This window comes from Anomaloglossus baeobatrachus, chromosome 6, assembly GCF_048569485.1.
Source record: "Anomaloglossus baeobatrachus isolate aAnoBae1 chromosome 6, aAnoBae1.hap1, whole genome shotgun sequence".
Classification (NCBI taxonomy): Eukaryota; Metazoa; Chordata; class Amphibia; order Anura; family Aromobatidae; genus Anomaloglossus; species Anomaloglossus baeobatrachus.
The window spans coordinates 433,592,126-433,617,259 of NC_134358.1; the positions used below are offsets into that span (position 1 = coordinate 433,592,126).

Consider the following 25,134-nt stretch of genomic DNA (forward strand, 5'->3'; position numbering starts at 1 on the left):
CTGTCTCCACTGTTGGGAGCATCATCCGGAAGTGGAAGGCTTATGGAACTACTGTTAGCCTTCCACGGCCTGGACAGCCTTTGAAAGTTTCCACCCGTGCCGAGGCCAGGCTTGTCCGAAGAGTCAAGGCTAACCCAAGGACAACAAGGAAGGACCTCCGGGAAGATCTCATGGCAGTGGGGACATTGGTTTCAGTCAATACCATAAGTAACGTACTCCACCGCAATGGTCTCCGTTCCAGACGAGCCCGTAAGGTACCTTTACTTTCAAAGCGTCATGGCAAGGCTCGTCTACAGTTTGCTCATGATCACTTGGAGGACTCTGAGACAGACTGGTTCAAGGTTCTCTGGTCTGATGAGACCAAGATCGAGATCTTTGGTGCCAACCACACACGTGACGTTTGGAGACTGGATGGCACTGCATACGACCCCAAGAATACCATCCCTACAGTCAAGCATGGTGGTGGCAGCATCATGCTGTGGGGCTGTTTCTCAGCCAAGGGGCCTGGCCATCTGGTCCGCATCCATGGGAAGATGGATAGCATGGCTTACCTGGAGATTTTGGCCAAGAACCTCCGCTCTTCCATCAAGGATCTTAAGATGGGTCGTCATTTCATCTTCCAACAAGACAACTACCCAAAGCACACAGCCAAGAAAACCAAGGCCTGGTTCAAGAGGGAAAAAAATCAAGGTGTTGCAGTGGCCTAGTCAGTCTCCTGACCTTAACCCAATTGAAAACTTGTGGAAGGAGCTCAAGATTAAAGTCCACATGAGACACCCAAAGAACCTAGATAACTTGGAGAAGATCTGCATGGAGGAGTGGGCCAAGATAACTCCAGAGACCTGTGCCGGCCTGATCAGGTCTTATAAAAGACGATTATTAGCTGTAATTGCAAACAAGGGTTATTCCACAAAATATTAAACCTAGGGGTTGAATAATAATTGACCCACACTTTTATGTTGAAAATTTATTAAAATTTAACTGAGCAACATAACTTGTTGGTTTGTAAGATTTATGCATCTGTTAATAAATCCTGCTCTTGTTTGAAGTTTGCAGGCTCTAACTTATTTGCATCTTATCAAACCTGCTAAATCTGCAGGGGGTTGAATACTACTTGTAGGCACTGTAAAAAACCTTGCATACTCAACTACGGGATCAGCATTGTTGCTAAATATTCAACCCAAGGAGCCGCGCCTCTCTCCTGAATGTTTCTTCTGACTTGGACCACAGCATCTAATCAGTACATGACCACTACATTTGATCAGGTTACACTTTGCATGCTATGTCAAGTGTATGCTATGCTATGGAGAGAAAGCCAGGAGACACCTTGTGAAGAATAAAAAAAAATTTTCAGCTCACCCCAATGATTATTGCTGCAGCTGGCTCCTTGATCCAGGACGGTGCAAGGAATTAGACTCCGTGTCCAGGAGTGCAACGCAAGAAACTGTAGGAATGTGTTCCAATCCAGCAACACGTCCAGGAAAATTCTTTATAAATAAAACTTCATTTTATTGAAAATCTTTTAAAACTAACATACGTTAGCAGGACATCCAAGATAAAAAACAGCGTCTTACGCGTTTCAGGCCATGTGGCCCTTAGTCATAGACATAAGTTAACCAAATGAAACACATCATATATAGGAAAAAATACCAAGTCACTCCCTGTGATTCTGCATCCGGTTGAAATTACACAGGTTCATCTAATTAAGACATTTCAGAGACAGCCTCAGTTTTAACACAAGTAAGGGTGGTGTCACACACAGCGACGACGACAACGACGTCGCTGCTACGTCACCATTTTCTGTGACGTTGCAGCGACGTCCCGTCGCTGTCACTGTGTGTGACATCCAGCAATGAGCTGGCCCCTGCTGTGAGGTCGCCGGTCGTTGCTGAATGTCCAGCTTCATTTTTTGGTCGTCGCTCACCCGCTGTGACGCACACATCGCTGTGTGTGACAGTGAGAGAGCGACGAAATGAAGCGAGCAGGGAGCAGGAGCCGGCTTCTGGAAGCCTGCGGTAAGCTGTAACCACGGTAAACATCGGGTAACCAAGGGAAGACCTTTCCCTGGTTACCCGATATTTACCTTCGTTACCAGCATCCGCCACTCTAGCTGCCAGTGCCGGCTCCTGCTCTCTGCAGATGTAGCTGCAGTACACATCGGGTAATTAACCCGATGTGTACTGTAGCTAGGAGTGCAGGGAGCCAGCACTAAGCAGTGTGCGCGGCTCCCTGCTCTCTGCACATGTAGCTGCAGTACACATTGGGTAATTAACCCGATGTGTACTGTAGCTAGGAGTGCAGGGAGCCAGCGCTAAGCAGTGTGCGCGGCTCCCTGCTCTCTGCACATGTAGCACAGCGACGCGTGTCGTTATGATCGCTGCTGCTTCTGCTGTGTTTGACTGCTAAGCAGTGATCATAACAGCGACTTACAAGGTCGCTGTTGCGTCACAGAAAATAGTGATGTAACAGCAACGTCGTTGTCATTGTCGCTATGTGTGAACCTAGCTTTAGCTTTCACAATCTATTTAACCCATCAAAACACAGCTGTGTTTTGATGGGTTAAATAGATTGTGAAGGCTTACTTGTGTTAAAACTGAGGCTGTCTCTGAAATGTCTTAATTAGATGAACCTGTGTAGTTTCAACCGGATGCAGAATCACAGGGAGTGACTTGGTATTTTTTCCTATATATGATGGGTTTCATTTGGTTAACATATGTCTATGACTAAGGGCCACATGGCCTGAAACGCGTAAGACGCTTTTTTTTATCTTGGATGTCCTTCTAACGCATGTTAGTTTTAAAAGATTTTCAATAAAATTAAGTTTTATTTATAAATAATTTTCCTGGACGTGTTGCTGGATTGAAACACATTCCTACAGTTTCTTACCTTGTGAAGAATGCAGGAGCAGTGCCAGATGGGTAGGGGTGTATATAGTTTTTTTTCGTATGTAGCCTGTTTTTTCCTTAATAAAGACGACCCTTTTAGAGGATATTCAGGATCAAAAATGCTTTCAGATCTTTGTCTTAAATCAATTTTATGTCATTTTGTGGAGATATTTTGAAGTACAAAAATATGTGTATTTTCTATTCTTCAGAAAATGTAAAAAATGTGCAAAATGTACAGTATATTTTATCATTTAAAAGGTTGTTCCAATATCATAGAATCATAGAATATTAGAGTTGGAAGGGACCTCCTGGGTCATCTAGTCCAACCCCCTGCTCAAAGCAGGATTCACTAAATCATCCCAGACAGATGTCCGTCCAACCTCTTTTTAAAGACTTCCATTGAAGGAGAACTGATCACCTCTCATGGCAGCCTGTTCCATTGGTTGATCACCCTCACTGTCAAAACATTTTTTCTAATCTCTAATCTGTGTCTCCTCCCCATCAGTTTCATCCCATTGCTTCTAGTATTTCCTTGTGAAAATGAGAATAAAACTGATCCCTCTATAGTGTGACAGCCTTTAAGATATTTGTAGACATCTATTAAGTCTCCTCTCAGTCTTCTCTTTTGCAAGCTAAACAATCCTAAACCTGTAACCGTTCCTCATAGGACATGGTTTGCAGACCAGTTACCATTCTGGTCACTCTTCTCTGAGCTTGCTCCAGTTTGTTGATGTCTTTTTTAAAATGTGGTGCCCAGAACTGGACACAATATTCCAGATGAGGTCTGACCAAAGAGGAGTAAAGGGGGATAATGACTTCACGTGATCTAGACTGTATGCTTCTGTTAATACATCCTAGAATGGTGTTTGCCTTTTTTGCTGCTGCGTCACACTGTTGACTCATGTTCAGTCTGTGATCTATTAGTATACCTAAGTCTTTTTCACACATGCTTTTGGATAGCTCTATTCCTCCTATGCTGTATATGCTCATTTCATTATTCTTGCCAAGATGTATGACTTTGCATTTCTCTCTGTTAAAAACCATTATATTAGTTACTGCCCATTGTTCCAGCTTATTTAGATCTTGTTGAATCCTCTCTCTCTTCTCTAGTATTAGCTATTTCTCCTAGCTTTGTGTCATCAGCAAATTTAATCAGTTTACCTTTAATACCTTCATCTAAATCATTGATAAAGATGTTGAACAACACAGGGCCCAGGACAGAGCCCTGTGGTACCCCACTTGAGACAGTCTTCCAACTGGATGTGCAGTCATTTATGACCACTCTTTGACTCCGATCACTAAGCCAGTTACGAATCCATATACATATAAAGCCCTTAGAAATTCCTATCTTTAAGCCCTAAATTCCCTACACTTGACTCTATTCTGCTATTTCCTTTATGTGTTTTTTTTTCTTGAAATACTGTGATGTTTTGTTTGAGAGGAGTCTCAAACAGGAAGTCACAGGAGGCTGGGGCTGCACTCACTTCTCTGCAGCGTCTATCACCCTTCCTGGAGCAAGATGTCATCATGAGGCAGCGCTGCGGTCACTTACCACAGTTAATGCCACTGCCACCCCCTGATGAAATACTGGTTCAGTAGAAATTATCAAGAAGTATTGTAAATATTTATCTAATAGTATGTATACGATTGCCGTGGTTGCACTATATAGAGTTGCCATATTTGTTATATCTTACCACTTTCTTGTTGCAGTTTAAATTCTTCTTTACTTTAATTTTACTTAATTACAGATATTACATTATATTAATCAAGATATAGAATACTCTATACCAGAAAGGACCGCCAGTGACTAGTACTAGGTCTCATGATGTATCATGGAGTTAAATCCTGGTCACTGCCTGCCATTTATTAAATCCAAGGAATGACAGTGATTGTCCTTTCTACCAAGCTTCTTCTGATGAGCATCTTGTAACAGTTTGGCTGTGTAGCAACCTTACCAGCATCCTCCCTCTTTCCTGCCCCTCTCTCTTGGTGGGGACGCTGGCAATCTTACCTTCCCCACTGTACTGTTATGTCCCCAGTCCTTGCTGCTGTCTCCTGGGACCTGTGCATGCAGTACAGGCCTCCTGGGAGTGTTCTTAGTGCACGTGTGTGCGCACCTCTTTTATTAAAAAGACAGTACGCCCTAACCCGGAACAGAAGTATCTCAGCCTATCACTAAGAGACATCAGGTATTTAAGGCACCCTCCTCTTAAGTGAGGTGCCTGAGCAATGTGGTCTAGCCATTGCTAGTTGTCAGATCCCTTGATGCTTCTGTTACTGTGCTGTACATCTAATTCATATCTGTGTTCTAGTGCATGTCAAATCTGCTGCTGCTATTATCCATAATGCCTGCTGCTTCCAACCACCCAGATTGGCTGCACCCCCGATACCAGCCATTGCTGCTGCAATTACCCACACTGGCCGCACCTATGATACTGGCCCCAGCTGCTGCAATTATCCACACCGGCCGCTCCCATGATACTGCTATCCAGTTCAGCTGCTGCTACTACGTCCATCCATCTCGGCTGAACCTACGATACCAGCTGTTGCTCTTATTAACAGAGACTGTTGTGTCCATACATGTGGCGCCAGCTGCTGAGGTACCGTGATCCTCTGGGGCTGCCCTTGTCAGCTATCTGGCAGTGTGTTAGCCTATCTCCACCATCTGTGACTTTGGTAAAGACTCGGTAGCTATTTACGTACGTCCTCCAGTTCAGTGATTGTTGCATTGGACCAGTGGATCCACTAACCCCTTGCTCACCCTGCGAGCCTTACAGGCTTAACATGACATCTGAAACTCCTGTGTTATTACAATGGGCACAGTCATAGCACAGGTAACAGATTTACACCATGTTGTGGTGTAAAAAGTAAACCAGCGAAAAGAGGAACACATACATCCATTTGCTCAGAGGGTTTAAAAATTCAAATCTTTATTTGTGACAAATGACAACAGGGAAGTCAGGTATTTTAAAGTTAAAAGTAAAGTATAGAACACCTTCTGTCTACATGGATCAATTATTAACCACAAAAAGATCTAGGGACTGCGAGTCAAGAATATGACAAACTGCCACATAGTAGAATAAGGAAGAAGATATAGAAAGACCTTCAGTTATAATAGTGTGTCTAGAACTAAAAATCAGCTTCAAAACTTTTCTCGCCTAAATCTTTTTTGTGGTAGTGAAAGGTGGGTAGACCCAATTCGGAGATTATGTGCTTGATAAGAATATCTGAACTGTGCACTGCAATATGTTGCCAATATATTAGGAACAGAAAATAAAATACAAGGCTGATGATTTAGTTTCCTTAAAGAAGAGGAGGAATATTTGGAGAATACACTATATGATCATGGTCAAACTTGTAAGTATAGTATTCGCTTTTTGCAAGGTGAATAAAGTGATCGGCCAGGACAGAGTGGCATGTACAAGTGATAGTGACATTTTTTTCCCCTGTTCCTTTCCTAAATGTCCAAGTGTCCTTTCCACAGTGCTGCAGTATGTGCACACAATGTCTTTGAGACATAAGTGTACTGCATTGCTTTTAAAGCAGTAACGGTGTTTTCCATGAATTATCTAGATTTCCAGTTTTATGTCCTTATAATGTTGTGCCCGGAAAAAGTCATACCCTGCGAATGTTTCCACAGTTTTTCACGTTACACCCACAAACTTAAATGTAATTTATTGGGATTTTATATGATATACCAACACTAAGTAGCAAGTATTTGTGAAGTGTAAAGGAAATGACACTAGGTTTTCTAAATATTTTAAAAATATAAATTTGCAAATTGTAACATGCATTTGTATTCAGCCCCCTGTAGTCTGATACCCTTAAATAAAATCCTGAGTGACCAATTGACTGCAAATATCAAATAATTAGTAAAAATTTGTCTGCCTCTCTGTAATTTATTCTCAGTATAACTTCAGTTGTTCTGTAAAAGCCTCAGAGGTTTGTTTGAGAACATTAGGGATCAAACAACATTATGAAAACCAAGGAACACACCAGACAGGTCAGAGATAAAGTTCTGGAGAAGAGTAAAGCTGGATTAGACTATAGACAAATAACCCAAGCTCTGAATATCTCACAGAGCACTGTTCAATCCATCATCAAAAATTGGAAGGAGTATGGCACAACTGCAAACCTACCAAGACATGGTCGTCCACCTAAACTGACATCCTAAGCAAGGAGCTAATTAGAGAAGCAGCCAAGAGGCCCATAGCCACTATAGAGGAGCTGAAGAGATCCACAGGTCGGAGAATCTGACAACTATTAATCATACACACCACAATTCTTGACCTTTATGGAAGACTGGCAAGAAAGGCATTTTTGAAAGCAGGTCATAATAAGAAGCATTTGCAATTTACAAAAATCCATATAAGGGGCCTGCTAGCATGTAGAAGAAAGTGCTGTGGTCAGATGTAACCTAAGTAGAAATTTTGGGCTAAAAGCAAAAAACGATTTGTGTTGTTTGAAAGTTAACACTGCACATGACCTTGAAAGCACTATTTCTACCGTCAATCATAGTGGTGGCAGCATCATGCTGAGGGTATGCTTTCCTTCAGCAGGGACAGGAAAGCTGGTGAGAGTTGAAGGGAAAATGGATGAAGCTAAATGCAGTGCAATTCTGGGGAAAATCTGTTAGAGCCTACAAGAGATTTGAGACTGGGGTGTAGGTTCACCTTCCAGCAGGACAACAAGACTAAACATAGCCTCTGGATATGCAAAACAGGTAAACAGATATCCCAAAAAACTTGCAGCAGTAATTGCAGTGAAAGGTGGTCCTACAAAGTGCTGATTTGATTGGAGCTGAATACAAATTCATGTCACAATTTTCAGACTTACATTTTCAAAATATTTTTTTAAAAATACAACGTATCATTTTCTTTACGCTTCATAAATCTATGCAACTTTACATTGGTATATCACATAAGAACCTAATAAAATACAACTTGAAAAAATGTGTAAAAGTTCATGAGGTATCATACTTTTTCAAGGCACTGTATACTATATATATAGGTGAATTTGTATGGACTGAGTGTCTGTCCTTCTGAATAATATAAGTAATAAAGAAATTGCCAGATACCTAAAGCAATGTTTTCCTGTTGTGTTTGTCTGCATATTTTACGCAGGTATCTACACCACAAAAGAAAATAAAAGTCTACTAATTTTACTGCTTTTTTGTTGACATTTTTGATGAGTTTTTCCTTTTTAGGCCACATGCACAGGAGTGTTTGGTGAGTTTTTTACATCAGTATTTACATGTCTTTTCCATATGGCAAATAGAAATGTATAGTTGGGATACATTTTAGAGGTTTTGGAAGGAAGCATAGAGACCTGAAATCTGTTAGAATTTGCCTTTTTTTATTTAAACTGACTAAAAAGGGTTTGAGTCAAGTCCTGAAAAAGGCAAAAATCACACAGCATTTTCATCATGGTTACAGTTACCTGAATCGCTCTACACTTGTTCCATTAATTTGATTTATAGCGACCGGCAGGGGTCCTGTTAACTATAGAGTGCGCGCCTTTGAACAAACACTGAAAGCAAGGTTTATATTTAATCTGTACCTTCTATACTTGGAAGCATTTTAAAAGTCAAAGACACAGTAAAAAAAAAAAAGTTCTACAAGAATTAGTTAAGTGTTCAAGGACATGAGAATATATATATAAGGAACTGTTCCTGGTGGAGATCAATATTTGTTTCCAAATGCAAAATCAGTGCATTTTGTACAGAACATCTCTTGCTTAAATTGAAATAAAAATGGTCTAAACGTGATCAAGATTGATTTAGCTTTAGGTCACCTTCGAAAGGAAAAAAATGTTATTTTTGGTCTAGACAAAGTAAGCTATACTGTAAGCCCATGTCAAAAGAAGTAAAAAAAAATCTAAGAAACGAGCAAACAGTATACATACACCAACTAAGGATATATACCTGCAGACTGGCTTATGATTTCCATACAAAAATCATAGTGTTGTTTGACTATGTAAGAGGCCACATTAACTGGTCAATGCCCTTTGCAAAAATATGGAGGGGTGGCCATACGTCACCAGATGCTGGAAAATACAAAGGAACATTTTTGGAGAGATGATAAGGTACATCTTAATGACATTGGCATTGATATATGGATGTTGGGAATACAAGAAGGAGTAGAACGAGCCATTAAGTTGTGGAGGAACTCACTCTTGTAAGGTGTCACAAGAGCGAGTCTTGGCGGGATGTGGTTGTTTAAACCCCCTCTTTGTTGGTTGGAGAATTATGTTTTTAATGGGGTCCCTGGGCCAGAGCTCAGCGGACAGTGGAATATGGGTCCCTGGGGAGGAGCTCAGTGGACAGTGGAATAGATGGGTCCCTGGGGAGGAGCTCAGCGGACACAAGGAAAATGATCAAGGGGTATACCCAGATTCCCCCTTGAGCTAGGTGTACACGGCGGAGGGGGATATGGGGCTGGGATTTATAACAACCACATCTCTGGGCCGATAATCTTGTTTTTCTTGTTGATGTTTTTTCTTATAAAATAAAGGGCTGCTGTGGCCAAAATTTTAATCCATGTCACGCAGTGTGTGGTGTCTTATTTATTAGGTTACCAGGAGCGCAATTCACTAGTCCATCAGTCAAGCAGAGTGAAGGCAGATAGCCGTAACGTACATGACTGAGGCAGTGATAGATCCAGGAAAGGGTTAAGGAGTAAGGGATGGGGTTTTTACCTAAGGAATGTGGTGGTGGTCAGCAAGCAGGAGGAGAGATGGGGGCAGGGGCCATATAAGAAATAGGTCCCATGTTAAGGTGTCATTCCTTTGTCCTGGACTCAAAGACTGAACCAGCAGTTCAGACTCCAGTTCAAAACATTAACCATGACATACAAAGCCATGCACAACCTGTCTCCTCCCTACATCTGTGACCTAGTCTCCCAGTACCTACCTGCACGCAACCTTAGATCCTCACAAGATCTCCTTCTCTGCTCCTCTCTTATCTCCTCTTCCCACAATCGTGTACAAGATTTCTCCCGTGCATCCCCCATACTCTGGAACGCTCTACCTCAGCACATCAGACTCTCCCCTACCGTGGAAAGCTTCAAGAGGAACCTCAAGACCCACCTCTTCCAACAAGCCTACAACCTACAATAGCCCTCAGCCCAGTAGACCACTGCGCAACCAGTTCTGTCCTCACCTATTGTACCCTCACCCATTCCCTGTAGACTGTGAGCCCTCGCGGGCAGGGTCCTCTCTCCTCCTATACCAGTCTGTCTTGTACTGTTAATGATTGTTGTACGTATACCCTCTTTCACTTGTAAAGCGCCATGGAATAAATGGCGCTATAATAATAAATAATAATAATAATAATAATAATAATAATAATAAAATATGCAACTACTTCTCCATAGCCACGTCACACGTTGAAAATTTTGTTGTTTTTTTCCTCAGTATTTACAGCCCAAACCATGGATGGATCAATCTGGGGAAAAGTATAATAAACACACAGGCACCACTTCTGCATTTTTTACCCACTCGTGGTTTGGGCTTATAAATACTAAGGTAAAAAACTCACCGAATACTCAACGTGTGCATGCGGCCTTAAGGGAGAAAGTCCCACTAATATCTCAAAAGGGGTACTTTTTGGTGTACCATGTCCAACTGAAACAGGTGTATCTACTACTAAGGTCACATGAGAATGTACAAAAAGTGTCCAATTTTCATCCAGAAAACGTTGGCAATTTTGTTTCCTCCTTTTTTCATCTACTTACAATCTGTTTTTATACAGCAGCAGTTATTACAAATTTACAAGACTAAATACAGTTTCCTGTGTTAAAGAATAGCAATGTATCTGTAAAATCTGGATGTTATACTGTCGCTTCGTATGGAATCCAATGTGTTTTTGTGCACCCATAGACTGGAATGGCGGAGTCTCATCCGCAATATTATTTTCATGTACAAATTCAGTCTGTGAAAAAAAAATCGCTGATCTGAACTGCCCATTGAGAAACATTGGTCTGAGTGCTGTTCGTTTTTGTCACAGACAGCACAGATAATACACTTGTATGAACTTGCCTTAAAGCAGCACTCCAGTGGTTTTATTTTTATTGCACCGCTGGAGTGGTGCTTTAATTTTAAGTCCTCTGACTGCTGTCTTAGGGTATGTACCCTCCATTAGGACCCGCTGTGTCCTGGACGTGGTGGGTCCTGACCTGAGGGGCCATGAGACTCCTTCATAGGAGACCGCAGTTGCTCGTACCCACGATCAGGGCTCAGGCAGCTGCAGTCTCTCACTTGTGTTCTCCCTATGGAGTACGCTTGCAACTCCGCAGCAAAGAATTGAAATGCTTGCGGCTCAAAAAGTCGCACTGCGGGTCAGTTTTAGCTGCGAGCTGGACACGCACAGTGGCCATGGGAGTTCTAGAAATTCCATCTACTGTGCTTGTACTATACAACACAGTGTTTTGGACGCAGAGAAAACACGCTGTATCCAGAATGCTGCAAACACTGATCGTGGGCACACACCCTTATACTCACTCCCCGGCAGCTTCATCTTCTAACACCGCCGATCCAGCCAGTCTCTGGCGATTTGTGTATGCTGGAGCGCACCACAGGTCATAAATCAATACAACTCTATGAGTGCCTAATTCTGGCTCTCATAGAGTTGTATTGAGAGCTTGTGGCATAATTTATGACTTTCGGCCAGTCAGATGTTACAGTCACAAGATGGTGCCGTGGGACCAGAAAGATGTCGAAAAAGCTAAAAATGCCAGAGGGTGAGAATAAGACAGTGGGCAGGGGGCTTACATTTAAAGCTCCACTCAAGTGGTGGAAAAAAATGGAAATAAATGCTGGAGTGGTGCTTTAAGAGGACAACTATTACATGTATCATATACTGTATATTATTAGCTCTCCTCACGCAAGACTCCCGTATTTTACCACATGGTAGTTCTGGTTTTCTCCTTATCTTTATATTTAATGCTTTGTGCACTGGTGGATTGCCAGCACCCATCGGTGGGATTACTCAGAGCCATATCTTTATAGCAACAGCAAGGGATGGTAAGCTATTTCCCCAGACAGTTATAAGTTCCCCGTTGCAAGACAAGGAGGGTACACATTTCTGATAATACCAATTTAGTTGCCATCCAGTAAACTGTTGTGCTGAAATTTGCATATGACTAAAGCATAAAAGTCAACATCCTCAGTTCCTCTTCACTTTACCGTCCCCGCTTCTGATTGACAGTGAAGATAAGAGGCTCTTCAACAGGACACCTCCCCAGCTCTGCATGCCTAATAATGAAGAGGGGGGCAGAGCCAAGGAATGATAGGTTCACGTCCACCAGTGCACTTGCGAGTCTAATTTGCAAATGAATAAAACATTAATTTTGGTGTGATGGATGGCAATGAAATAGGTAACATTGGAGATGTTTTTCTCAGCCCCATCCTGCAGTACTTCAGTTTTCAAAGTCTTTAGGTACAAAAGTTTCATATAACAATGGACATCTCATTTGGATTAATGTTGGGACTGAGTGCTTGGACCTCCACTCTTTTGGCAATTTTACTAGAAACCTTGTCAGATAGTGAACACACATAATCAAGGTATTTATGGTAGACCTCATCTCCATCTCATCTCTCTCTGGATGACCTCATCTCCAGAATCAGGAGAAACCGCTATCTCCACTATCGCACTTCCACTATCAGTGGTGTTTGAAGATATGGGTAACTGTTAATGCCATTTAGAATTATTTTCTTACTTTAGTCTTTTTGCTTTCTCATCTGCGGCGTTCAGCTTTCTCAGTCTCATTCTTTCTCTGGGGGTCATTTTCTGCACTTCTGATAATTCCCGAAGTGTCTGAAGGTGTAATTTCCTCTGACTATAAGAACACAGAAATATATAGTGATAAACTTGTAATCTTTTCCAAATTATTGATCACCATTCCCCAAATCACTGCTCGCATGACTCCAGAATATTATACCTTACTTCACAGCTTAGTCTGCATATTATGAGGCTTAGCCGACAAAGACACCAAGCATTAATAATGACACTGCAGGTGAACCATGAATAATGCGCAAGTATCATTTACATGGAAAACTTACATTTCATTCTAACCAGTTTAAATCCTACTTTGAAAATCACATTGTGTAAAAATAATTATGGTAAAATCAAGTTAAATCTGAATAATGACAGTCCCGTAACAAGTCTGTAAGTCAGTAAAATGTAATATTTACACATGTTAGCAGTTTTCTTAGGATCCTGGTCATTTCTATACATGATAGTGACCCTGCAAAAACTATTATAGAGGGAGATCATAATGTAATCTAATATATAAAGCTGAGTGTGTGTGTGTGTGTGTATGTGTGTGTGTGTGTGTGTGTGTGTGTGTGTGTGTGTGTGTGTGTGTGTGTGTATGTCCGGGATTGGCATCTGCACCGTCGCCGCTACAGCCACAAAATTTTGCACACTCACACGTCTGGACCCCGAGAGCATCATAGGCTATATTGTGAGGTGAAATTTTAACCCCGCGAGTTCCAATTTGTCAATCAATTTTGCCCCTATCTACATAATGGGGAAAAAGTGAAACGAAAAGTGTATCCGCACCGTCGCATTTACAATCACGAAATTTTGCACAGACACCTCATGTGACCCAGGGAACGTTGTAGACTATGATTTGACAGGAAAATTTAACCCCGCGCTTTACAGTTACTCTCCAAAAAACATGCCCCATTAAAGTAAATCGAGTCTGGAACTACAGGTTATTAGTAGGAGCTGTGATTGGTTGCTATAGGAACAAAAGACATTCATAGTATAAGAATCTTATATGTGAGGTAATAAGATGTCGGTGGGGAGACAGATAGAGAGAGACAGACAGAGAGACAGACAGACAGAGAGACAGACAGGGAAAGAGACAGAGATAGAGACAGACAGGGAAAGAGACAGACAGAGTCAAACGATGAAAGAGACAGACAGAGACAGACGGTGAAAGAGACAGACAGAGACAGACGGTGAAAGAGACAGACAGAGACAGACCTGGAAAGAGACAGACAGAGACAGACCTGGAAAGAGACTGACCTGGAAAGAGACTGACCTGGAAAGAGACAGACCTGGAAAGAGACAGACCTGGAAAGAGACAGACCTGGAAAGAGACAGATGGGGAAAGAGACAGACAGACATGCAGACAGGGACAGAGACAGGCAGACAGGGAAGGAGGAGACAGCCAGAAATACAGATAAAGATAGATGGGGAAAGACACAGACCTTGATAGAGACAGACGGGGAAAGAGACAGAGAAATAGAGACAGACAAGGAAAGAGACAGACAGAGACAGGCAGACAGGGAAAGAGACAGACAGGAAAAGACACAAAGAGACGGTGAGACAGACCTGGGAAAGAGACAGACCTAGAAAGAGACAGATGGGGAAAGAAACAGAGAGATAGAGACAGACAAAAAAAGAGACAGACAGAGACAGGCAGACGGGGAAAGAGACAGACGGGGAAAGAGACAGACGGGAAAAGAGACAGACGGGGAAAGAGATAGACGGGGAAAGAGACAGACGGAGAAAGAGACAGACCTGGAAAGAGGCAGACCTGGAATGAGACACCTCAAAAGAGACAGACGGGGAAAGAGACAGACGGGGAAAGAGACAGGCGGGGAAAGAGACAGACGGGGAAAGAGACAGACGGGGAAAGAGACAGACGGGGAAAGAGACAGATGGGAAAAGAGACAGGCAGGAAAAGAGACAGACCTGGAAAGAGGCAGACCTGGAAAGAGACAGACGGGGAAAGAGACAGACGGGGAAAGAGACAGATGGGGAAAGAGACAGACCGGGAAAGAGACAGACCGGGAAAGAGACAGACCGGGAAAGAGACAGACCGGGAAAGAGACAGACCCCGAAAGAGACAGACCTGGAAAGAGACAGACGGAGCACATTACTTGGCCAATTTAGTTAAATCTGTGTGGAATATCTGGGGCATTGAAATATATGTTGTGAAATGCTTCTATTAGCTTAGTTTTTGCCTTTTAATAATTACATTTCTATTTGTTTTGTGGTTTATGTGTGCAGAATAAATTTTTGTTAATACATTCTGTTTTGTTAACAGCAGTTATTAACCCGGGCGCTTCCGGGCAGTACAGCTAGTAATACTATAATTATAATGATGAAAAATTTTAAGGGATTAGACAAGATTAAAAAACATGGTGGATTTCTTCCAAAAACATTGCCACAACTGTCTCCAACACATTTGTAAAAATAAATATAAAGTGACCAACCCCTTAAAGTATGCTTTAAGGGTCTCCCCTTCAGTGAACAATAAAATGACTTAATTATACATTATTCACTAAGCCTAGCTAACCCATCAAGGTTGTAGTGAATGAGTAAATGTATATTACCCTCTTGGACTGTCTGTGATGCCACACCTTAAAGAGGTGGCCCACTACAAAGCAAAGTGGCCACATCAAACTAAAGCTGTGACAAAATGCTTTTTTTAAATACCTTCTCTTGTCAATTCTGCCTGTGAGCAGTGCTATTGCTATCTGCTCATCCCATCACATGACCCAGGCTGCAGTGACCTCTGATGTCTGGTGATGTCATGTCAACTTCCATAATTGGAAGTTGACCCGGTATCACCAAGGTGGGACCCAGTCTCCGTGAGTGACTGGGCTGTGGGCGGAATTTCATCGCACATCACAGCCCAGCGTCACTTGTGCTAGCGGCGCTCTGAAGTGAAAAAGAGAGAGCGCGAGATGCTGGGCTGTGATGTGCGGTGAAACTCCACCCACAGACCAGCCACTCACGGAGACTGGGTTCCGCTTTGTTAATGGCAGGTCTACTTCCAATTCCGGAAGTTCACGTGACATCACGGGACATCAGAGGTCACTGCAGCCCGGGTTACGTGATGGAGATTAGAGAACAGCGATAGCGCCACTCACAGGCAGAATGGGCAAAAGAAGGTATTTAGAAAAAGCCTTCTATCTTTACATCGATGTGACTGCTATGCTTTGTAGTGGACCACTGCTTTAAATGCAGATTTCTGGCATAAGATTTGAGATTGTCCAATTATTCTCTCCTTCTGGTAAAGTATAATCAGTAATTACATTTCAATCTTCCTTAATATCTATTCCCACTCCACTAGAAGCTAAAATATGTTTATTTGGGCTACTAGAGGAGGTAATATGGAGTCATTATACCAGAATCCTTCTTAGAGAAACTTTATTTCTTGCCAGGAGATTGATAGCTACAAAATGGATGGGTAATTCTCCCTCAACATTAAGGGCCTGGGTTGATTCCAGAAACACAATAATCTCATATAAAAAACTGTGTATCATAATTGAGGATGTTCTCAGAAATTTGATAAGGAATGGAACTCATCGCCACATACGGTCTTTCACAATTGAAATATAATTTATACTACCAGTTAAAGGTTACATATTGTTTTGAGATGTAAAGGGGCATCTTCCATTGGGCATCAAAAGGTTTATAGTTAGATACACTACATTTGAGCCTATGACTAGCGGTAAACCATATGCCGTTGCTCAGACTCAGATATGTGTACCTTAAGGCACAACGGATTCACAGTAATTTCATGTAGGACAACACTTTTTCATTCGTATTATCTAATATATAAAGCTGAGTGTATGTGTGTGTGTATGTATGTTTGTATGTATGTCCGCTAAAGGAATCCGCACCGTCACATTTACAATCACGAAATTTTGCACAGACGAGTCATGTGACCCAGGGAGCGTCATAGACTATGTTTTGACAGAAAAATGTAACCCTGTGCTTTACAGTTAGTCTCTAAAATCCTGCCGCCATTAAACTGAATGGAGGTGGGAGCTATAGGTTATTAATAGCAACTGTCAGTGGCTGCTATAGGAACAAAATAATCTGTTAGTTGAAGCCTATGCGTGAGGTTATATGATGTCTTTGGAGAGATGGATAGAGAGACAGAAAAAGACAGACGGACAGAGACACAGACAGAGACAGATGGGGAAAGAGACAGGTCTGGAAAGAGACAGCTCTGGAAAGAGACAGCCCTGGAAAGAGACAGACAAGCAAAGAGACAAACGGGCAAAGAGACAGCCCTGGAAAGAGACAGACCTGGAAAGAGACAGCCCTGGAAAGAGACAGACAAGCAAAGAGACAAACGGGCAAAGACAGACAGGCAAAGAGACAGCCCTGGAAAGAGACAGCCCTGGAAAGAGACAGCCCTGGAAAGAGACAGACCTGGAAAGAGACAGCCCTGGAAAGAGACAGCCAGGGAAAGACACAGACCTGGAAAGTCACAGACCTGGAAAGACACAGACCTGGAAAGAGACAGACCTGGAAAGAGACAGACGGGGAAAGAAAGAAACAGATGGGGAAAGAAACAGACGGGGAAAGGGACAGATGGGGATAGAGACAGCCCGGGAAAGAGACAGCCGGGGAAAGAGACAGACCTGGAAAGAGACAGACCTGGAAAGAGACAGCCCTGGAAAGAGACAGCTGGGGAAAGAGACAGCCGGGCAAAGAGACAGCCGGGCAAAGAAACAGCCGGGCAAAGAGACAGCCCTGGAAAGAGTCAGCCAGGCAAAGAAACAGCCCTGGAAAGAGAGAGCCCTGGAAAGAGAGAGCCAGGGAAAGAGACAGACAGGGAAAGAGACAGACAGGGAAAGAGACAGACAGACACATACCTAGAGACAGACACAGAGATAGAGAGAGACAGACAGACACAGAGATGGAGACCGATAGACTGATACAAATACAGACAGAGATAAAATAGTCAGACAGAGACATAGATACAGACAGACACGAAAAGAGACAGACAGAGAGACAGACAGACAGTGACTGGGAGAGAGACAGAGAGACAGTTACTATCCCGGGCAACGCCCGGGTACTACAGCTAGTATGAACTAAAAGGGAACCTGTCACATTGGACATGTGGACGTTTCTCTGGGCAGCATGTTGTACAGAAGGAGAAGCTGAGTAGTTTATAGTTTATTATACAGTTTTGTGCCAGGAGAAGTTGTATTTTATTAATTCTAGGCTTAGAGGTCCATAGGGTGGTCCCAGTTAAATTTCTGTAATTAGTCACACAGGAATAGCTGTGAATTACCGACTAGAACTGCCCACTGGACTGCTAGGCAAAGATTTACATAAGTAAAATGTAATTAATAAAAATATTTTTCCCTATAAACCTACATATTATTTTCCTCTGATTCTACATGTCTATAACTTGCTTTCAGCAGATTAGACACCATGTTCAACATGATACGTTCCTTATAACTAAGTTGTTAGAAGTTTGTCAAACTTGTTGACTGTTTTCAAAATCAGATCTGGACTATAACACTTTAAGTTATCTAAGTGATACCCTAATGAAATATTAGTGAGTGTAATAACATCCACTAAACAGCTACTAATAAGGTGACTGAAAAGAAAGCTCATGTATCGGCACAGTCACATTAAGCATCAGAAAACATATACTCCACAAATTCTCAAGAAAACAAGCTCTTCAGTTTGATCTTTCTCAAAGCTCTGGCAGGTTGAGAATTATTAGTTCTTTTTTTTAATAGGTATGTCATAATGACAAGCTCTCATTACATGAATTGAAAAAGGTGCTAAACCTTTTATGTAACATACCTGATAATAATTGAGCAAAGTTAAATAGGTAAAACCCAGGAAAATAATTTATTGAAATAAGCAAAAAATATCAAGAGAGCCCAATGGCCCCACTAGCCTTTCTCTAATGGGTATTCAAGATTTACATATTTACATACTGTATATTTGCAATATTAAAGGGAATCTGTGAGCAGGTTTTTGCTATGTAAGCTGACAGCATGCAGTAAGAGTTGAAAAACAAAAATCAACTGTGCTTCTCTTATCAGTGTGAGTACAATTCTTTACATAAACTAAAGGGTTTATTAGCCTGTGATTACCTTTACTAGATTAGAAACTCATGCACTTGTCAGTCTGACACGCTCCCTGCTGTGATTGACACCTCACAGTAAATGCACAATCTCTATTGAGAGCCTGGTGTGCACAGGACAGCTCCCTGCTGTGTTCCTGAATCTAAACTCTTTAATTGTTTCAGAAGGGCTTCAGCCAGTAATTTATGTAATACACCATTGGATTCAGAATCTCCTTGCCTACATTGTGTTGCTGTCAGATGAAATAGCAAAAATCTGTTGACAGATTCCCTTTAACAGTGAATTTTGTCAAAATATAATGGGTTAAAATTATTTTGTCTTGTGTGATTAGCTTTATATACTGTTTTATAGTGTGCACAATTTTTAGGCAATTTGTTTTTGATGAATATTTTTTTTATTAAAAACTACAGTGCTGTCAGTGAATCCAAAAGGTCAATAAACCTGAAATATTTTAGAAAATAATTGAGGTGTTATCTTTCTCAGGAGAATATCTATGTGCACAGAATTATAGGGCAACTATTAGTGTACATAATTACTATGCAACTAAATGAAAAACATAAATTGTCCCATCTAAATTGTTTTTTTTTAATCTGTTAAACTGAGAATAATAACCAAACAACTCAAAATGTAGAAATTTAAATATCTGATATTTCAATAAAATATCAGTGACCAATATTGGCACTTACCCCTATTTTCTCTTCTAATTGAATAAAATTCATGCACGTTCTATGGATCTATGGAGCTTGTCAGTTTCTTGATCTGTTGCTGATCAACTTATTGGGCAGCACCAACCACAGCCTCCCAACACTATCCAGAGAGGCGACTGTTTTCCTTCACCATAAATCTCCCATTTAAGAAGGGCCTGTGACGACCTGGACTCTGTCAATGCTTAGCATGGGTTAACTTTCTTAACATTCAGCCAGACATGAAGACAGTTTGTCTATAGCCGGGTATAAGCCCTCATTGTTTTTACAAGACTCTTGTTGAGTCATGTAATTGTTTTGGCCACTGAAGGCCAGACACCCAGATATCTCAATTATGCGAACTTCCCATTGTATTACTAAGTGAATTGCTAGATGTGATGTAATTTACCTGTCTCACCCTTATCTCTGGATATTTGAATATAGCTTGAAATTCATCCAATAAGAGAAGCAACCTTGCACAACCAATCCGATAAGGGCACAGTATTTACTAAGGGAAGGCTATGGCTATAAAAGGTGACTTCTTGGAGTCACCAGGTTGTTGATGGATGTTGCATGATCCAGTGTAAGCTCTTAGGAGCTGGCTAGGGGATCAGAACCAGGATGCTTTGTGGACTCAATCTAGGGACTTTGGCTTCGACTTCAGGATCACTTGGCTATATAGCTTCAATCTAAGGACTTCGATTCCGATTGGAGACCATATTCACAGTCTAGGGATTTCGACTCCGGCTGCCAGGATTATATCACATTATCACACAAGAGACTACTTAAGGAAGAAACCCAGGTTGGGACAATTTGGTCACCTGGCTAAAGACTTTGCAGACCTAAGCCAGCTTCCTAAATCTGGCGCTATTCCAGTCTCGGTGGGTGCCTGCCGAAAGCGGGGTGCTGCTGGATTGGAGTAAGTAGCCCTGGAAGCTCTGAGGCACGGACATTCTAATCCCTGGGGAGCCAGCGGAAGGGTGAGACTGTTGCCTGTTACATTTGTGTGTTTTGCTGGTTATGTGTTATGTGCCGTTAATTGTTTGGGGATCCAATAAAGTCTTAATATTGTGATTCCCTCATCCTGTATTGTCTGAGTAGTGTTCGGCCCATGGTTAAGGAGGTCGGCGGTCAGTTGGGATGAGCCCTGGGCCAAGCTGTCTTTCTAAAGGCGGCCAGGCAAGCGGACAAGAGCACCCACTGACCACAAGTTCTCAATTGGGTTTCAGTCAGGTGCGGAATGGACCATGTCATTATTCTTTCATCTGTAAGGCCTTTCTGGCTAGAAAAGCAGTGAAGGACTTTGATGCATGCAATCAAGCCTTGTTCTGCTCAAAAAAATGAAAGTTTTCTTGAAAGATATATATTTTTTTCCTCTACCACTGTTAGAAGAGAGTGTCTTCTAGAAACTGGCAGTAGGTTTGGGAGTTGATTTTGAGTCAATCTTCAGCACAAAATAGTCCAACTGGCACAACCAGTCCGTAGCAACACCTCACCTCCAACTTGCTGGCATCTGAGTTTAAGTGGCCCATTACTGATCCAGCCAGTGACCCATTCTTCTAGTCTGTTAAGAGTCACCCTCTTCTCATCATAAAACCTTTGAAAAATCTGTCTTCAGATATTTCTTGTCTCAGTATTGACATTGAAACTTCTATGTCTTGTTCAGTGCTGGTCAGTTTCAGCGCCTTCCTTACCTTAGCCATGTCTCTGAGCACTGAACATCTTATACTTCTGAGCACTGATGGGAAGTTGTAGTTCTGGAATATGACAGCTCTGGAGGATAAAGGGTTCCTGGTCGCTTCACGTTTGATTCTTCTCAAATCTTTGCCAGTTAATATGCATCTTTTTTTCCTCAAAACATTTTTTTTGCAAGCTTGTGGACTATTTATAACAAACATTTGATGGTTCCGTGATCATGCCTCAATAGTTTAGCAATTGAAGAGTGCTGCATCCCTCTGTAAGAGTTATAACAATTATGACTTTTCAGAATCAGTTAAATCTAATTTCTGGCCCATTTTGCCTGAGGGAAAAAAAGCTGCCTAATAATTCTGAACACCTCCGTCTGCACCATTACACCATTATAGTCAATGGCCTCGTCGGCACATGTGTCCAAAACATGTTCTGTGGGGGATTCGGACGGAGGCCCCGACGGGACCAATGAAGAGAGGTCAGAACGCAATGTGAAAGGGGCCTAAGGATTAGGAATGAAAAGTGTTTCAGGTGATCGGGAGCATCTCAGCATGTATGACATATATACTTATTGTGTAGATACTGTGCATATACTGATAACATAAATTTTCTTCTGAACTCAACTTGATCTTGTCAGAATTTTAATATATCTATTGTGTAAAAGAAAGCAAAATAATGTCATCCAGTTTGTACTTACACAGCATTTCTAATTTGGTCGGCTTCTTTTTGGCAGATTATAGTTTTGTCGTCTTGCAGAACAGAACCATAGAGTCTTAAATTTACTTTCTGAAAGCAAAGCACAGAAGACAATAAATGACCTGAAAATCACCTATCATTTAGACCATGTTCTTACTTTGAACAGTGCTGCTTATTTAATTTCTGAATTAAAAAAAACCTAGAAATATTCCTGATTTTTTATAACTATTGCTTGTATATGAACCTCTGAATTGTAAAGCGCTGGGGAATATGTTGGCGCTGTAGAAATAAAGATTATTATTATTTATTATTATTATGGTCACAAAAGCAGCCAACAATGAGCCAGCACTGCTTTTCTGTAGCTCGCTTAATAGATTTGCTGTATAGCCCAGGACAAAATGAGCAGGGTTGTCTCATTATGACTAGAAGGTAGAAAAGTTATTGACATCTCAAATGTATTGCTAGAGGTCTAAACAGACAGCGCCAAAATACACACAGAGGGGGTTCTGTGCACATCTTTGCTGTTAAGTGATTACTTTACACTGTATAATCTATGTTATCAATTAACTCCTATTAACTGCATCTGGTATAAAGCACATATATCCTACTGTACTGTCTATACAGAAAATGTAATAGTAGCAATGAATCCAGGTCACTATTTCTATATCCACTCTCTGTTCAGAGCCCAGAGAAAGGCCCTGCCATGGCCTGATAATCCAACACCTAAGACTGGAAATTGTGACAAGGATCTGTATCCAGCTCTCTGTGTCAATAATTTGTAGGACCACCTTTCACTGCAATTACTGAGGCAAGTTTTTTGTGGTATATCTCTACCAGCTTGGCCCATCTACAGGTTGAAATTATTTCCAATTTTCTTTTTGCATACTAGCTCTAGCTCAGTGAGATTGGATGGATGTGTCTGTGAACAGCAATTTTCAAGTCTTGTCACAGATTCTCAATGGGATTTAGGTCTGGGCTGTGACTGGCCACTCACACACATGAGTACGCTTTGATTTAAACCATCCATTGTAGCTCTTACAGTATGTTCATAGTCGTTGTCCTGCTAGAAAGAGAACCTGTGCCCTAGTCTCAAGGCTTTTGCAGCCTCTAACAGTTTTTCCTCAAGGATTACCTTGTATTTAGCTCCATACATCTTTCCATCAACTCTGGCCTGCATCTCTGTCCCTGCTAGTGTTTTCAGGTTGATGTACAATGTAAGTTTTCAGCCACACATAGCATTTTGAATGTAGCAATGTCTGATATGTCCAGAGCACCTTCTTCCACACTCTAGCTGTGTATTCTACATGGCATTTGTAAACTACAAATGGGACTTTGTATAGCTTGTTTTCAAAAGTGTCTGTCTTCTTTTCACTCTCCAATAAAGGCCAGATTTGAGGAGTATATGACTAATAATTGTCCTGTAGACAGATTTTCCCACCTGAACTGTGGACCTCTGCGGCTCCACCATAGTGTACATGGGCCTCTTGGCTGCTTCTATAATTAGTGTTCTCCTTGCTCTAGATGTCAGTTTAGGGGCATGGCCATGTTCATGTGTAGGTTTGCAGTTGTGCCATACTTCTTCCATTTTTGGATGATGCTCCGTGAAATATTCAGAGTTGGGCTACATATTTTTAGAACCTAAACCTAATCTATCTTTACTCTTCCCCACAACCCTGACCTGTCTGGTGTGTTCCATGGTTTTCATGATACTGTTTGATCCGTAATGATCTCAAACAAACCTGTGTAGCCTTCAAAGAACAGCTGTAGTTATACTGAGAATAAATTACACACAGGTAGACTCATTTTACTAATTACGTGACTTTTTGAGGCAATTGGTCACTCAGAATGACTGCAGCAGTAATTGCAGTAAAAAATAGTCCTTAAAAGTACTGACTTAGGGGGAACGCAAAAAAGGAGGGGAGCCAGCACTACTTATGAGTGGCATGCAACAATGAGAAAATAAAAAGTGCAATATTCACAAATTCATTCCTACTGTAACAATTCAATGAGATTTTTTGCAAATAATTGATCAATGATTTGAGCACCCCTGCCCCGTCATGGCAAATCTCTATAGGGGGGTCCCTACACTATATTTATAATGTAAAAAACAGCTTTATTTATCATACTATTAAAATCAATGACAAAACAGTATACAAATATCTGACATGCAATAAAAGCTGCAAACATGGAATGACATGTGAGGAGAGGTGAAAAAAGCCTGTGCCAGTGCTGGCAATATACCGAGTGAAATGCACCCAAAATTACCTCCTGACAATGGGGTCAGCCCGAGGGCGGACAATAAATCCCAGCAGGAAAGAGGGGAACAGACCGGGGGTCTGTGGTTACCAACTCCCAAAAATGACCTCCTAAAAATCAGATCAGCCCAGTGGCGAACAATGAGTCCCAGCAGGAGGGAGGGAGGGAAACCATAGGGTCTATAATTACCAGTCAGGGGTGGCACTGGAACAGGCAGGCGGTAGGCAAGGGAAACCCCCCAAGGCATCCGACGTACGTTTCGCTGTCGCTATACTATTTGCTTAATCATGGATGATCATAGACCCTATGGTTTCCCTCCCTCCCTCCTGCTGGGACTCATTGTTCGCCACTGGGCTGATCTGATTTTTAGGAGGTCATTTTTGGGAGTTGGTAACCACAGACCCCCGGTCTGTTCCCCTCTTTCCTGCTGGGATTTATTGTCCGCCCTCGGGCTGACCCCATTGTCAGGAGGTAATTTTGGGTGCATTTCACTCGGTATATTGCCAGCACTGGCACAGGCTTTTTTCACCTCTCCTCACATGTCATTCCATGTTTGCAGCTTTTATTGCATGTCAGATATTTGTATACTGTTTTGTCATTGATTTTAATAGTATGATAAATAAAGCTGTTTTTTACCTTTTTTGAAAACTACTCCTTTCTCCTCTGGTTCCTCAATTCAATGGAGTAAACAGTGAGCCTTTGCTCTCATGGTATTGCAGGGCCACTGTCACTTTGCATTATGTGTCATAAGTTTTTCGTTTTACTATATTTATAATGTATATACGTACCATAAGGTCTCGTGTAATGCGCAGGACCATATAAGAACACCACCTACCTGAGAAATTTCTGAACCGCTCCCATGCTGCAAGGACTGACAACTGCGAGTAAAAGGGTAGCTCAGGTTCCAGTGTGTGTGGCATAACCACACACACCAGCACAATGTCAGAACTGGCCCCCACAGTGCCAGACCAGCAAACATGGATGAGGGCAGAACAGCCTCAGGCAGGTGGTGCCTAAGTAATAATGCCTATCGAACAGGGGGCGGTGGCTGTATGTGAACAGGC

At 41.8% G+C, this 25,134-nt stretch overlaps 1 protein-coding gene across 1 annotated transcript in view; it reads right to left on the bottom strand.

Annotated features, from left to right (window-relative positions):
* The window catches only part of NEK11 (NIMA related kinase 11), a 430,667-nt gene that overhangs the window by 157,068 nt on the left and 248,465 nt on the right, over positions 1-25,134 (bottom strand). The window contains exons 9-10 of the mRNA XM_075315207.1: positions 21,816-21,904; positions 12,602-12,721 (exon numbers count right to left, since the gene is read on the bottom strand). Coding sequence (XP_075171322.1) covers positions 12,602-12,721; positions 21,816-21,904 — 209 coding nt within the window. The remainder of the gene's footprint in view (positions 1-12,601; positions 12,722-21,815; positions 21,905-25,134) is intronic.